At 32.0% G+C, this 17,863-nt stretch overlaps 1 protein-coding gene across 10 annotated transcripts in view; it reads left to right on the top strand.

Annotated features, from left to right (window-relative positions):
- Positions 1-17,863, top strand: part of Epha6 (EPH receptor A6) — an 850,021-nt gene that overhangs the window by 493,443 nt on the left and 338,715 nt on the right. For all 10 annotated transcript variants that reach the window (XM_058582915.1, XM_058582914.1, XM_046455343.2 and 7 more), the window contains one exon: positions 9,541-9,665. In XM_058582915.1, coding sequence (XP_058438898.1) covers positions 9,541-9,665 — 125 coding nt within the window. The remainder of the gene's footprint in view (positions 1-9,540; positions 9,666-17,863) is intronic.

Below are 17,863 nucleotides of genomic sequence, written 5' to 3'. Positions count from 1 at the left end.
TGTCAAACTATGGGTAGGGAAAGTGAGATCACAGCTTATGGGGTAGAGGAGGATGGGATAATGAAATGGGTTTAGAATTAGTGAAAAGTCAAATGAAATGTGCCTAATTCATCTGTGTGGCATTATACCAGGTCCAATGGGAAGCTCAGAGCTTTAAATGAAACATGATTGCTGGAGTAGTCTATCAGAGATAAACATAAGAGTCTACCCTCTGCTCCTTACATGTTAAGGACCTGTGTGTAAGTTGTTTCCAGTCAGATTCTCTCTATCTTGGTCTTTATAAAAATGATAATTATTTTATCAACAAAGTTACAATGCATATAACCTGAGTCAATACATATGAAAGAGCACAGGAAGTTGAAAAGTGCAGTACAATATATTTTTTATATTCGATAGGGAAGAATAGCAATAGCTTCAGATAATGGCATCAATTGTTAAATCATGAGGAATGGACAGTGAATGTTCTAGGGGTTCAGACACCAAAATCAATTCCATCCAAGGTGATCAAAGAAATCTTAAGGCAGTCTGATCTTCTATCTTAAGGAAAGAAAATAATTGCTGCTGTTTATTTTATAATATGAATGAAAGCCTTTTAAATGTGAACTCTTCTAAAAGGTCCAAGGTTATCCATGGATTGTGTCACAGACCCAAAAGAAGACTGAAATTTTTTATGTGTTCTTATGCACGTTAGAGTTCTAAAAGGAAAGGGATTTTTCTTTTTTTCTTGAGACACTCAGGAAGCAAATTAATAACACTTAAAAGCCTAACTTTCATAAGTTTTCTTACTTAAAATATATGCAACATCTATTATTTTCTAGCTAGTTTTTGCACAATTTTGTACCATCATATAAATTGGAGGACAACAAGAATATAGGGTAATACTAAAAATTCATGACTCCTCTATTAGCCACATGTATTACTTTATGGTTATAGCTTAAAAATACATTTGTATCTAGCTTTGAGTTGTATTTTGGAAGCAATATTCAGAATATCACAAGACCTAGGACTAGGTTTCATTAAACTCTTTGCAATAAAACCATATTACTTTTTCAAATACTTTCAAAATTATGGATAACATAGTAACTTGTTAATATGATTTAAGAATCAGTACCTATTAGACAACTACACAATTTATTTCATTTGTTCTTGTTTTACCTAATTTTAAAAAGAACTAGTGTGATAAATCCCTATTAATTAATAGCATGATGTTAATTAATTCACACATATAAATGTAACCACATACCCAGTTGAAGGTATTTTCTATTAGAAAAAAAGTGGAGTCATAGCATATTGCTTGGTTACTTGAATTTGTCACTTTATATATGTGACACTTATTTTCCCATGCAAGTATATGGAATTATTTATAAAAGGTATAGATATCTTTTGTATGTCTAAACTTAAATCTGCTCCAATAAAATGTATATATACAATTTTACTTGTTGATTAAGTAAATATTTTAAAAATTTATATTTCTGCAAACTTCTTCACTTAGCTGCTTCCTTTTTATAACATACCTTAAGATGATTTTCATTTACTTATAGATGACTTTTTTATTCACATTTATAAAATTTTCCATTTTAATCACTTAAATTAGTTCATTTTATATATTCCTATAAATGATATAAACTTTTTTAATGAGAATGAGCTGATATACAGAAGTTATAAGCCATATTAAATATAATTAGGTTATTTATAAATTTAAAGTCTATTATAATTTTCTTACAGAATTTATATAATTGTATAGTTCAAATGATAGCACTTTTACCAGGAAGATTTAATAGAAAACACTGATCTTAATGTTAATGTAATGAGATATTATAAATAAGGTATTTGTTTAAAATTAATATGGGAAGTGACAAATTCTTGAGTTTTCTCTGTGGACAGGGAAACTTTTTTGAGATTTGGGAAAAGAACCTATATTAAATTCCTTAAGCATACTGCTGTAACATGTATTCTTTAAACTGAAATTCTAAAGGTAATAATTGAAGTCAACAAACTCTCAGCTAGTCTAATATGAAGATTTTTTTCTTTTATTTCAAGGAAACTGCATCTTATCGTATCTGTTTTATAAACAATTTCTCAAATACCCCTGGAACTAAACAACAGTCATTAGAGGTGTAGAATATAAATTACTGAAAACAATAACTTAAAGACAACAGTAAATCTCAACATCCTCTACATCCACAAGACTGGAATCCTAATTAAAATAAGATGTATTCCGTGTTTGTATAAATATGTCAAAATAGACTCTACTATCATGTATAACTAAAAAGAATAAATAAAAACTTTAAAAAGAAAAGCGTAACAGGGAGCATATTAAATCAACCAGTCACACAACCAAAGAAAGAGAAATTTAAAAGATGCAGATTATGCTGAAAATAACTTTAAAACTCTTATTTCTTATAATTAAGTATTGATAGTGATGTCATTTTGACTCATCATTAATGAAGTGGCTTTGCATTGTGGCCTCCATAGTTAGTGAGAGTTTTCTGTGTGAATCTTCCCACACTTTACTCACTAATATCAAGCTACCACCCAGCATTGCTTTGGCTTTTCAGGAAGAAGTAGGAAGAGTGATCAAATTTTGCGTTTTCCTTGGAAAGACTTCTGAAACTTAAAGATAAAGGCATTAAAAAATCAGTATACTGTTTATTCTTAAGGAAATATCTTTTAATCCTATGTTACCTATAATTTATGATAATACAATCAGAAAGAGGAAAATCATTCCCTTTTCTGATAAGAGAGGCAGAGAAGAGAGAAACCTATTTAATATAGACTAAATAAGAAAAAAAAAAACTATAAATCCATAGTACCCAAAATGTTTTTCAAAGAAACAGATTGAATAATTTTTTAAAGTCATAAATGTATAAAATAAGAAGTTACTAAATACATGATGACTTTTTGGGGGGGGTAATTTTATTTAGAGATAAGGTCTGGTGAAGTTTCTTAGGGCCTCATTCAGTTGCTGAGACTGGCTTTGCTCTAAAAGTCCTCCCGCCTCAACCTCCCAGAGCCACTAGAATTATATGCATGCACCATGGCACCTGGCTATAGATGACTTCTCACTGTTACAAACCTATTCTTTAACTTACCCACTTTCCCTTATTGAATCATCATTCCTAAATGTATCCATGATTAAAGTATTTAAATTGATGAAGTTATTATATGGATGGTGAATTTCTTATTGTTGTAACAAATTACCACAACTTAACATCTCAAAACAGCACGTATTTATTACCTTTAGATTTGGATGTTAGAAATCCAAAGTGAGTCTTTCAGAGCTAATATTAAAGATTCTGGGGGGTTTATTCCTTCTGGAGACACCCAGGGGAAAATCCATTCCCTTGTTCTGCTGGCTCCTAATCATAAGATCACTTGTGATTACACCAGGCACACCTGGAGACTTCAGACTACTCCCATCTCATAATCCTGAACCTAATCAAAACTACAATGCTCCTTTGTCAAAGAACATTCAGAGGTTTGAGAGATTACAAAATAGTATTTGGGGGCCATTATTCAGCTTACAACATCAGCCATATGGTTTAACATACTATAATGCCATTATTGTCAGACATAAAGAGAGTAGAAAAGAACTAGGAAGAACGTAATATGAAGTGCCAATTTTCCTACATGTAAGTCTCATGTGTATATTTAAAACTCATAACAAGGTTTCAAGCATATAGGGAACTATATTACAAAGAAAAGTTCATCAAAATAAATGCACATAGGCTAATGTTAGAATATATTGTACCTAGACCACAAAGCATTCATGAAATGTGATGATCATTATTATCCAAAGTACATGTATGAAGACACAAATTGGTGTGAATATACTTTGTATACAACTAGAAATATGAAAAAGTGTGTTCTATATGTGCAATAAGAAATGTAATGTATTCCGCTGTCATATTTAAATAAAAATTTAAAAAAACATTCAATAAATGTTTCTAAAACTACATATGGATCAGAAATATTTTAGAGCATGCTCTCAGGTTTCCAAAAATGTCAATTCATAAGATAAACATGTATCAAATCAACAAAATTTCCCAAGTAAAATTATGGTATTGATTATGGTGCCTTGTCCTAAGCAAACAGGGAGAAACATCATTACATGTTTTTGATTTGCAATTATTCTCATTGATAGTTGTTAGCAATGAATGAGACTGGATAAAAATGGTTTTGATTTGAACATTCTAGCCTGTACTTTTTATTTACTTATTATAGGATCATTCTTTATTGACATTTCACTTTGTTATTGATTATACTTCTGTTAAACTACACACACACACTCACACACATAAACATACCTTTCCTGAAAGGGGCAAATGGAAGAAAGGAAAGGAATAAAGAGGCAATAAAAAGGACAAGAAAAGTAAATGCAGAAAGGAGAGAGGAAGGAAGGAAAGGAGATAGGAAGAAGTGAGGGGGGAGAGAGAAGAAGAGGATGGCAGATGAGGAAAAGTAAAGAGTTCTGTTTATGTGAAAGGTCAGAGCTAGGGTCTGGGTGGAAATTACAGGAAGACAATGACTATGAGAGCTCATCAGCAATTCAAGATGTTCAAAAAGAAACAGGAGAGACTTGTAAAGAAGTGTTCTTCACTTATCCAAATGCTGAAACAAAATGTGGATTATCAACTGTCAGGAATGAGGGAGCTTCTGCGTTAAATAAAACAAACTATGGAGGTGTATTCTAATATTATAATTCTATTACTTAGCATTCACTGCTGAGGTTCTCTATCACAAACAAGTACACAGGTGTGTGTACTATCACTCCCTGTTTTTCTCATCTAGACTTGCACCCCCCCACACACAAATCAGCACGCATACCTGCACATATCCCAGTGTGTAAACCTACATACATGTCTTATGAGCTCAGTGGATGGTGGAGGATCAACAATATTTAATATAGCTTTAGAAAAATGGACATCATAAACCTTGATTAAATTCTTAATATAAGACATTTTTTAAATAATCCACAGTGTGATTTTTAATAGTAACGTATTCAAAAAGCAAGATGGTTCTTTGTAATGTAATTCATTCCTTGCTTCTAGTTTGGGGCATAGATTTTAATCTTGAACATATTACAACAGTAAATTAGAACTAATTTGGGGGAATACAGAAACATTAATTTTTCAATTCTCTCTTGACACTTTGAGTTAATATTAAAATTCACCTTCAATTCTCCTCATTAAATGATTGCTCAACTCCTCTGAGCTTCAGTTTACTCATCTTTAAGATGGAGACAACCTTAATGTCCTAGTTTTGTGAGACTGAAATAAGATAATAGACATGATATATAGTAAATGTTTTAATAAAATTAATTGAATCTTAATTTAGAACAAAATAATTAACTAGAGTAATTTACTCTTTCTTCAAGTATCTCCATATAAGCATATGAAAATAATGCTCATCTACTTGTGAATAAGATCTCTTTTGTTAACTAATTCCTGTGCATACAGTTTTTTTTCCAATTTTGTTGTATAATTTTCAGTGAACTATTTGAAATTCAGTTAATGTAGTAATCAAGGTTTGTTTTGAAACATTTTCAAGAATGTGGTAATCTGTTTAACTTTCACTTTTTTCATAGGTCAAAACTAAGATTTGAAGGCTTAAGAGAGGATGTATATAGAATTGCATAATATTTATGTAATTTATTGTGCAATTCTACTAAGTAATTTCTGAGTAATTCTTGCTCAGGAAGCACTGCTTCTGTTTTTCAGTCAGCCTCTGATCTGACAAACTCCACTGCCTGTTTCTTTCTCTGATTTTATTTATTTTTTCTTCATTTTTTTGCATTTCTGTTGATCAACCCCAGGACCTTATGCATGTCAGACGAGTGCTCTACCACTGAGCTCTACCCATGCACACTAATTTTTTAATCAGGAATACATCAATAGTTGTTTATCTATGTCCTAAAATCACTTTTTCTCATGTGGGGAAATAAATATGTATGCTCTATATTCTGCTGTATATTCACTGGTCCTACATTGCTATCACAATGTGGCAGGCGTTACATAAATTTGGGTCATTATGAAAACAAATTCATTAAATATGTTCAAAATGAATGCTTGAGCTTCCATATATTGAAGCCTCATTTTAAAATGAAATTCTATATTGTGCTGGCTTCTGTGAAAACACAAAATGTTGCATTAGGGAATACATCCTTTACTTTTTTTTTACATTTTTTTATTGTTGGTTGTTCAAAACATTGCATAGTTCTTGATATATCATATTTCACACTTTGATTCAAGTGGGTTATGAACTCCCATTTTTACCCCGTATACAAATTGAAGAATCACATCAGTTACACATCCATTGATTTACATATTGCCATACTAGTGTCTGTTGTATTCTGCTGCCTTTCCTATCCTCTACTATCCCCCCTCCCCTCCCCTCCCCTCCCCTCTTCTCTCTCTACCCCCTCTACTGTCATTCATTTCTCCCCCTTGTATTATTTTCCCCTTACCCCTCACTTCCTCTTGTATGAAATTTTGTATAACCCTGAGGGTCTCCTTCCATTTCCATGCAATTTCCCTTCTCTCTCCCTTTCCCTCCCACCTCTTATCCCAGTTTAATGTTAATCTTCTTCTCATGCTCTTCGACCATACTCTGTTCTTAGTTACTCTCCTTATATCAAAGAAGACATTTGGCATTTGTTTTTTAGGGATTGGCTAGCTTCACTTAGCATAATCTGCTCTAATGCCATCCATTTCCCTGTAAATTCTATGATTTTGTCATTTTTTAATGCAGAGTAATACTCCATTGTGTATAAATGCCACATTTTTTTTTATCCATTCATCCATTGAAGGGCATCTAGGTTGGTTCCACAGTCTAGCTATTGTGAATTGTGCTGCTATGAACATCGATGTAGCAGTGTCCCTGTAGCATGCTCTTTTTAGGTCTTTAGGGAATAGACCGAGAAGGGGAATAGCTGGGTCAAATGGTGGTTCCATTCCCAGCTTTCCAACATCCTTTAATTTATGAACTGATTGAAATGTATGCCTAACGGACTGGGATTCTGGCTCAGTGGCAGAGTGCTTGCCTAGCATGTGTGAGGCACTGGGTTCAATTCTCAGCACCATATGTAAATAATAAAAAATAAACATCCACTGATAATAGCTAAAAAATATTTTTTAAAAAGTATTCCTAAGTATATTGATGCAGATTTTTTCAAAAGCTAGATTTCCAGAACTAGAGTAAATATTTATCTATTTTTATTTTTATAGACTATTTAAAAATATAAAATAGTGTTTAGAATGTTATTAAAATAAATATAATTATTTAAAATTATGTATATTTAACAATTATGTAAAATATGGATATTTACATGTGAAAGGAATATACAAAATGAAGAGAATTTAGAGCTTACCATAATGTTGGACCCTAAAGCTCATGTTTAACTGTAGAACCTATACATTAGGAAATAGATTTTCATTAGTTCTGTTTGACAGAAATATAGAATGGGATTTATAAAATTTAGGTCATGTACAATTGACCATTGGAGAATTAGAAATAGAAAAAAGATACCTACATTTTACAGAATAGTCATTTCATCATGCTAGATTTTGTATGAATTTTACAGGGATTTTATTGCTGACCTTGGGTATTAAATAATTGTGAGGTAAAATGCAATACACTGGTAATATTGCTTTATGACACTGCATATTAAATTGAAAATTAACCATAAGATTTTAGACATGAAGTGTTCAAAATTGTAATGAATTTATACACTTAAATCAACTTCTAATTTGTATAATCACTTTAAAGTTATAATTTATCCATAAAGCACCACTTAATACATTATTACGCTGTTCTGTGAGAACATTAATGCAGTTTCCAACAGGGATAAATTTATTAGTGGTAATTTATTAATAGTGAATGTGTCTCAATTTAAATAGTGAACTATTTCTCAATGCTTTTCCATATTTATCATATTATCCATTTCTGTTTTAGCTCATAAGACAAACTTCTATTTCTTAGTAACTTACATAACTATCTGTCATTTTAAGGATATGTTTTATCTAACTTGTGACATAACATTTTAAGAATATTTTTTATATAACTTTCTCACTGGACAGCCAAAAAGAGTTTTAAATATAATTTCTTAAGTTCCCTTAGGATAATTAAACTTGTTAATGTCATGAATTTAAAAACAAATAAACAAACAAACAAACAAATTAAAAAAAAACTTTTCCTAAAGATATGGAGGCAGTAGTTAGAAATAAAATAACAAACTTTCAATACTTTTTCCCTAAGAAATTTAAAGTATCACATTCTGCCGAATTTTCATCTGTGATTGGCATAATTAAATAAATTTCTGAGAATAAATTGGAAAAAATATCATGAGTTCTTAGGGATTCTTTTAAGTTTTTATTTACATTCATTGAGCTTACATTCCCTTCCTCCTATGGGGAAAATTTCTACTTATTAATAACAACAACATCCCTCATTGAACATCCCTCATTGACAGACATCTAGATTGTTCCAATATTTGCAAATATAATCTCAATGAATGGTCTTGTAAATATGGCTCTTTGTATTTGTGCCATGTATCTGTGGAATAGTCCAAAAAATAAAAAAAAAAAACTATAAATGAATATATACTTTGCATTAATTGTTGAGTTTACTTTCATAAAAGTGTATTGTTTTGCTTAAAGAACACTTAAGTACATTAAATTGCTTTTCCCCACAATGTAGCTAACGAAGTATGTTATTAAAATTTTGGATTTTTCCACTCTGAGATATAATATCTCAATGTAATTTAATTTGAAATTTTTTTAACAAATGATTTTTAACTTTTATGTTCAAACACCACTCTTTAAAAAAAATAGAATACTTAAACATGAAAAGTACTTTGTGAAAGATAAAAAAAATTAATCTGCAATATAAACATTTGAATTAAATATTAGAAGATTAACACAGGTTATTTTAGGTTAATTTGTATTGCTAACATAGTGTCATATAGGAAAATAAAACAGACCAGATTCTGAAAATAAACTTGTGAAGTTAAACATTTCAATTTTATCCAGATGTCACTGAAACTGTGCAAATAAAATAATCTTTGCATTGATAAAAACAATTCATTGTAAATATGAAGTAGATTGTTTATAAAGAACTAAGATGTCTTGAGAAGAAAGAAAAGCCTATGAGTGATCTTGTAATTGCAGAGATTGGTTGTTTTTCTGATAGTAAATATAGATTTTATAAAATACAGGAACCAAGTGTATTGTACTTCATGACATAACTCAATGCCAAAAAAAGTTTAAGGAATAAGGCCCTTGTCTAATGAGACCAAAGATGATGAATTCTGGCTCTTGTTCTTGGAATATTTGAGTTTTTCCTATGTTCCTTAATAGTGTTTCTAAAAGGCCTTATTTAGACTGAATAGAGTATATCCTAAGGCCATCTTCTTAATCTGGTATAAACAACTGGTGTCCTCTTCAATAAGAATTGTGCTTTCTTCAGGAGAAAAATATGAAAGAAAAGATCATAAAAAATGATTCCTGTAAATTAATTCTTAGTTATTTTCTTTCCTTTCAGCACCTTCTCTAATAGGTATGGTAAGGAAGGACTGGGCATCCCAAAATAGCATTGCTCTATCATGGCAAGCACCTGCTTTCTCCAATGGAGCCATTCTGGACTACGAGATCAAGTACTATGAGAAAGTAGGTCTTATTTGGAGCTTTCTAAAAACCTACATAAATGTATATATACATATACATATATGTACTTATATATGTATATGTACATGTATATATATATATATATATATCAAACACGTGTTTATACTATATTATTTTAATTTAAACTTTTTTTGGGGGGTGGGCTAATCTCATACACATTATTCCTTTGAATTCTCCCTAACTTACTATTGTGATTATAGTTTACCAATTAATTTATTTTGTTTTATTAAAGTAGAAGATGACAAATGTTCATATCTATTATGACCTCCTCTAGGTAGTTTTATAATGCAGTAAAGAACATTGACTAATAAACTCCTTCAACTTACAATTTTGTTGTTATAACATTGTTTCTAAAATTCAGTTTAGAATTATAAAATTGAATTCCTATGACCTAAAATGAGTGATGAGCACATATCCTTTGCCAATGAATTTAAACTTATTGTTCACTGTAATTTGAAGAGGATATCTTAAGAGAAAAATGAAAATAACAAATGAATTAAATATTCTCTTAACATTCTTATTTTATAAGACTCTCCTAAGACAAATTTGGTTGGCAAATCAGTTATCTACCCTAATTTCCATTTTTTTATATAAAATTATACTCCAACATCATAATTTTCCAAATTATTTGTTTGCTCAATTATATTTTTTCATGTTCTTTTTATGTTTTTCCCCTGTGTTTCTCACCATTATGACATTGTTGCTGTAGATACTACAGCAGAGCACATAGTTAACTTTGAAATGTCTCATTGTAGAGTGTTACATCAAAAATGTTGACAAAGGGAATATTATTTTAAAAAAAACAGTTAATGTATAAAACATACATAATTTGCAGTGGTTTACCACAATAAGAATGTCTTGCATTTCTGTAATTTACTAGAAACAAAGAAATATAGGGACATTCCAGTTGTCCCCCTGAAGGTTTGATATTTGAGTCTGTTGAAATAAACTGCCAATAAATTAGCACAGAAAGGGCTTATAATTGTATTGCCATGCATGTATGCACAGGAGCCACAAAAAATATAAAATTCAAAGAAGGCCCAGTTGGTTGACACTTAAATATTTTCACCATGAGGAGTAGTGAAGTAGGAGATGTAGGCAATTTCAGAGAGGTGATAAATGATTTTCACAGGAAAAGTAGATCCAGTGGCCTGGGACAAAGTTCCTCTTTGTTCTCCATGTAGTGTTTAATTTTCAGTTTCTTACTCTGAAAGTGAAACAGTGGCATTGAAAATAATTGTGTTCCTCCATGGCAGATCTGGTCTTCAGATAGATAAGAGATATTCAGAGGAAGACACACCTTCATTTGCAGCTCCTCAGGTGCTCTCAGTTTTAAGTCCAAAGCAGCATATTTTGGGGTATCATTTTATGAGCAACAATAGAAACATCATAAATAAATTTAGGTTTACTGTAAAGAAATATAGGGCAAAGGGAGAGATGGAAACCTATCTTTATTCTGTTTCTAGGTAAATGTAATTGAATAAAGGACAGGTGACTCATTCACATGCTTATATCCATTTTTGGCATTTAAGTAATGTCAGCATCATTGTAGTCTATGAAAGTGACATTATAATTAACAGAAATGGATACAGCTATAGTTTAAGAAAAAAAGAATTCACTGAATTTAATTTGGATGGCAGATTCTGCACATTAGCCATGCCAGCATGTGATCAGTAATCACTTGGCCTAACCTTTCAAACTGTATTGTAGCATGTGTCACAAGAAGAAATATATGTTGGGTCTACTGGTTTCAATAGATCTTCATGTACTCAAAATGTGTGATCATCTAAATGCAAAAAACACATTTATACACGAAAACTTTTCAGAATAAAAATATTTTTGTTTTATAAGAACATTCTGTGTTATATTTCACACAGAAAAATCACTGACTCATTTTATTGTCAGTTACACTTCGTGAGAGGATGAAAATAATCTGCAGATTTCCCAGAATCATATATGTTTATCTAATTAAAAATTTGAAAATAAATAAAATTCTTTAAAAATTGCCATCAATATATTATCCATATTTACTCTTAGATGTGCATCATTTGTCTTGATTGTATTTTATTTTAAATTGAAGGTATACATTATAAAAATATTTATTTTATTAAAAAATGGCAGCAATCCAGTGATAATGCTTTAAACATATAGTTGGAAACCAGAGATTTCCAATACATGTTCTGAGTCTGATTATGCTTGTGACCAGAAAAATAAGTCAATAAATCTCCTATGTCACAGATGTCATAAATGGGAATACAGATATCAGCCTTTTTGGTGGGTTATAAAGTTTAATTATAATCAAATATAAAAATGAAAAGCATTCAATAAGTATTTAATATATAATTTAAGCAAAATATTTAGAACCAGAAAACAAGAACATGGGGATTATATACAAACTAAATAAAAATAATTTTATTTTCATTCTTAAATATACAAGTTATAAGCATATTCTATTTCTCAAGATGTTGTAATATCAAACCTTTCAGGGAGCATGATTGACAGCATTGAAATTTTTCCTACTAGGTCCTCAAATTCTAAGTATATATTTTACATATCTGCATTTCTAATATGGTTTCTCTTTCTGAGAAAATATTTTTATAAGGAATAACTAGGACAGCTTACAATAAAGCTCAGTTTAAAATCTAATTTTTTGTTTTAAGAATCTAAACATTGCTCAATAAGAAAATCAAGATATAAAAAGTATACATACGTATGATTCCAGTTTTAGAATGCAGATATTCCCTCATCTGTGTATTTGTGTAGGATTGTATGAGTAATAGAGAAATACAGAATACAATAGAATACACACCAGGTTGTTTCAAGTGATGCTAATTTGCGGGTGGGGCAGAGGTACTCAGTCAGAGGCTGAGTGAATATGAATGGATGGATGGATGGATGGATGGATGAATGGATGGATCCTAAATAGCTTTAGTACATGTTTTTATAATTGTCTGCCTAAAAGCTGACCCTATGACAAGGATTTTTGTGCAAGAGATTAATAAAGAAGGTATCCAAAAGAACTGGTAAAAGAGTGGGAAAAGTTGGACTACAAGCTAGTCAAGCTCAATGTGACCAAAAAAGTTCTAGAGTCTAAATTTTATCTCAGAGTTCATCTACGGAGACAGACGCTGGGCTTTCCCACTCTGGTTCCAGTAATCATTAGCTACAGGTCTTTGTGGAAGTGTATAGATAGCATGCAGTAAAACATTATAGGTACCTCTGGTTCCCTGGAATGACCCTAGTTACCCAACTTTAGGTCTAAAAGAGTGATGCAGATTAAAGCCTTAAAAAGCAAAATGTGGAAGCTGGAGGGTAGGAACAGGAACAGGTGATCTGTTGGAATACGTACTATTAACTAAAGTAGATCTGTGTCCAAAAAACTACTTGATAATTAATCCGTGGCTCATTGTAATATTCATATACTCAAGTCTCTAATATTGGTCACATGGCCTTTAAAAATCACATTTTCTTTTTTTAAATATTTATTTTATTTCTTAGTTTTCGGCAGACACAACATCTTTGTTTGTATGTGGTGATGAGGATCGAACCCAGGCCACACACATGCCAGGCGAGTACGCTACCGCTTGAGCCACATCCCAGCCCTCACATTTTCTTTTAATCACAGTTACCTTATATTGCTATACCCATAAGGGATCTACAAATGATCAATATTAATACCAAAAAAAAATTTTGAGCAATTAATGCTGTTTTATTAGTTCTTATTGTTTAAAGGGTATTCTTCTATAAATCAGGAAATAAATTAATCTGCTTAGAATATGAAATATCTACAAATATCTGAGGTCAAACAGCAGAGTATTGTTACCAGTGATGTTTCCTCAGACAAATGATATATTACAAAAAGAGAAAGCACTGGCCTTTATATTAAAGGATTTCAGTTTGACTCAGACCTAAACTTTCTTAGTCCCATATTAATATGTAAAATAAGGATCTTGAAAGATATTCTCTTTCAGGTCTAGCTGTGTTCAAATGCTAATATGTTTATGTCTATACTTTTATATAGGTAAAGTTTCCTATTGTTTTCCATCCCTCAAATAACTGTAGTTTTTCATTTAAGCCTACTGAAATCAAATACACACACTTTTTTAAATACACCACCATATGGAGCAGTAATCTTCACATCATAATTGTATATAATTTAGACCCTGCTCTCATTGTGTTCTGTGTGTATGTGGGGCGTGTGTGTGTATGTGTGGGTGTGTATATTGTATCAGTGTCTGTGTGCCTGTATGTTGGTTATAGTTATTTATATATTCTCTATTTAGTTAATCATACTCTTCAATCTTTAGTTACTTTTATTTTTTCATACTTAAAAAGTCTTTTTCCTTTAATTCAAGTGAATATATCCTAAATATGAAAAGCACATTAAAATAATGAGTGATGTCAAGTGTAAGTTACTTTTTTAAATTTACCTATCTACCTATTACCAATGCTTTTCTCCAAAATCAGAAACTCTCTTTAGAATGAGAGAACTAAGATATCATCTGTTCCAAAACTTTCAATCTTCCACTTCAAAATATTATAAAAACCTGTTGCAGTCACTAAAGATCCAATACCCCATTCACTATAAACATACCCTTTGTCTAAGTCCATTTGATGCTGATATAACAGAATACCTGAAACTGGACAATTTATCAAAAAGAGAAATTTATTCCTCATAGTTCTGGAGGCTGTGAAGTACAAGATAAAAGAACTAGAAATGGGGAGCAAAGATTTGAAGTGGCTCTGGGCAGTGAACGCCAAGGCCTGAGGGTGCCCTAGGGCCTCTCTTTCTATATTTCCTTCCCCTGGGCCTGTGATACATGGCCCCAATAATCTCTGATGTGCTTTTGGAGTCAGTCATTCTCCCTTTGTCCTGATAAACAAGCCTCAGTCTTAATCCTGTCCATTCTAATGTCTTTATCTAGAGGTCACTGGCTTTATTTATTTCCTCTCCCCAAATAGTTTTTCATTCTCTACCATATGGCCTGGCTGAGAATCCTTCAAATTTCTAAGTTCTTTTTCCTTTTAATTGTAAATTATCTTTAAATCATTAAAAAATATGTTAAATTAAGTCCAAAGAAGCCACAGTGTACCTAGGTCTTTGCTACTTAGATATTTCTTGCACCACATATCCTCATTGATATTGATGTAATCCTGCTTTCCACATGCCATTGAGCATGCACATGATTTCGTCAAATCATTTGCCATTTTATAATAAGATTGGCCTTTCCTATAGTTTTCAATGCTTTCTTCCTCATTTTCATCAGTCACTTCATGAGTTACTGCCCATATTTCTAACAATATCCTGATCACAACTTTTAATCAATCTCTATGATGTTTCAAAGTGTCCCTATTCTTCTCTTCTTCTGAGCCCACAGTAGAATCATCCTTATTACTCTGATTTCAGCAATCTAGGCTTTTTCTCCAAATTCTCCAAGTCTGTACCCATTACTCAATTCTACAGCCACTCACTTCTATATTTTGAAGCATCTGTTATAGCAATGACACCTTCCTAAACCAAGATGGTTTCTGTTTCTGTCTTAGTCCGTTTTGTGCTGCCATAATAGAATGCCTGAAACTAGGTAACTTCTAAAAAAGAGAAATGTATTTCTCATATTTCTGAAGACTGGGAAGTCCAAAACTGAGGTACTGGAAGTTTCCACAACTGATACAAACTTGATGTCTACTTGCAGTACGGTACCTTGAATGCTTCATCTTTTCAGAGGGGGGTTGCTGTTCTTCACATGACAGAAGAGTAGTAGGGCAAAAGAAGGACAAAAGGAAGTTCAACTTGTCTTTTTGGAACATCCCAAATCCCACCCATGAGGGTGTGGCTGTCATTGTCTAATAACCACTAAGGGGTTCCACTTCTTAAGACAGTTACAATGGCAATTGAATTTCAACATGAATTTTGGAGGGGACAAACATTCAAACCATAACATCCTTCCATTACTCTGTCCACCCTTCTCACATTAATCTTTCCTCTTTTCCCCTTTTCCACACTATCCTCCTTTTTATTTCCTCTTCTCCTGTCCTTGTTTTCCTTCCCAAGGCATTCTTCTTTCTCTTGCTTCTGAGTTCTTTTATTATTCTTTCCGGGGTATTCAAGCTACTGTAATAGAATACCATAAACTGTGTGGTTTATAAACAGTAAATTTATTTTGCACAACTTGGTGACTGGAAAGATGCTGGCAGAATGGTGAAGACTTGCTTCCTGATATCATAGAGTTGTCTCCTCACTATGTCTCACATAGCAGATGAGCAAAGGAGATTTTGGTGATCTCTCTTATAAGGGCACTAATCCCATTCATGAGGACTCTACCTCCAAACTTAATAACCTGTGAAAGACTCTAAATCCTAATGCTGTCTTGGGGGATTATTTTAGCGTATGGATTATGGGGTGACACACACATTGAGCTTATAACAATTATTTTACTAAAATTAGTCTTAATTAAAATTGTGTTCTTAAGAGGCTCCCCCACTAGTGTATGAATTCCTTTTAGTTGCATTCAAGCTAAATTAGCAAAATGCTCTCTTTGTTCAGAACTCACTTGTAGGAAATTGAGAAGTCACCCAGTCACTGTAAAATTACTTCTAACAATTAAAAAAATTAAAGATAAAGAAAGAAAGAAAGCTGCTGTGACTTTCTGCTTTTTTTACTTGTTCATTAGAAACCCTCAATATATGGATGCCCATTAGCTGAGCGAACATTCTGCTAATAACTATAATGTAAGCTCATGAGTCCAGGGATTTCTTTTGTCCACTGTCATATCCCCAGTCCTCAGAACAGCAAGAGCTCCTGGTTAATAGAAAACAATTATTGACCAGTTAAATACCAGCTTCTTCCAAGTGTTTTGCATGTAATTATTCCAATAACAACCATTTGCGGTAGATATTATTATTCTCATTCTTCTGATGAGGAAACTAAGGCATGAGGAGCTTATGTAACTTCACTGAAATCACACAGGAACAAGTGGTTGTTAAAGTTGCCATGATACCTTGCATCACAATAGATGCCTCAGAAAAGTCAGTGCTTTCTGCTGATGCTTAGTTTCTAGCTTCCCTGAGGCCAAACACTTCATTACTCTCTGATGCCCTTTTGCATCTGTAAAATGGCAGCAATAAAATATACCTGTCTCACCAGGGTGTTGTACAGCTCCACTAATTACCAACTGGTAGCTCATTTTGCAAACATGAATCCCCCAAAACAGTTCATTATTCTTACATTCAGTGTTTAAAGACATTGTGACTGGTAACTTCTTTTCCTTAAAGCACTCTTGTTCACTTTTACCACAGTCATCAGTTTTAAGATTTTGTTCAGGAAAACTCATCATGAAAAAAGGAAGCATTTCTCATATTCAGATGGTCAATAATTATCTACATTAAGTATTGAATTAATGTAACTTGTTATTTTTTCACCTAACCATAGATTATCGAAAGGGCTTTCTATGAGCTATACTTAAAAATATATCATTTAGTGACACTGAGAGCAGTATATTATTAAAAGGTACAGAGATTTGTGAACAGGTTTTTATTATGGAAAATATTTTTATCACCAGTCAGGGATGATTTCAAGTAGCCTCTTTTGAGAGCAGGTTGAAGTCTCCACGTCCTTTTTGAAAGTCACATGCCCCTCAAGATCACACTTTATAGTGTCTATTTATTCAAGACTAACCTCTTATTCTTTTTTATTTGAGATAGTTTTTCTAATAAAAAAAAATTAAATAAATATGCCTCATTGTTTCTAATGATATGCGATGGTGAATATACATCTTTGTTTGTATTAAAATAAATATGCAATTATAGCAATAGTCAACATAAGAAAGCAAAAATCCCTGTCTCTTAAATGATGGCCATTTTACATTCCTTATTTGCTTTTATTGTATTTCCTTCACTGAGGTGTTTCCCAAGGAAAGAAGGCATTTTCTTTTCTCTTCCAGCAGTGCCACTCTTTCCTCCATCCATTGTTTAGGTACAGAAACACAGCTCCTTCATTCTCTGCATCTGTCTTCCCCTACTATGATCTAATACATTTCATGAATATTATTGTAAATTTGCATTTAAACCTAAACCTATTATACAAGGATCTAAGAAAAGTATGATTCTGGGAACTGCAGATGGAATACCTGAATCACATGGGAATCTTTTTGAAATGTAGATTATGATTCACATGGTTGGGC

The sequence above is a fragment of the Marmota monax genome, unplaced genomic scaffold, assembly GCF_021218885.2.
Source record: "Marmota monax isolate L192 unplaced genomic scaffold, Marmota_monax_Labrador192_F-V1.1 WCK01_AAM20220418_F8-fsc00053, whole genome shotgun sequence".
NCBI lineage: Eukaryota > Metazoa > Chordata > Mammalia > Rodentia > Sciuridae > Marmota > Marmota monax.
Note: the sequence above shows the minus strand (reverse complement) of the source record. Positions and strands in the feature narration are given on the sequence as shown.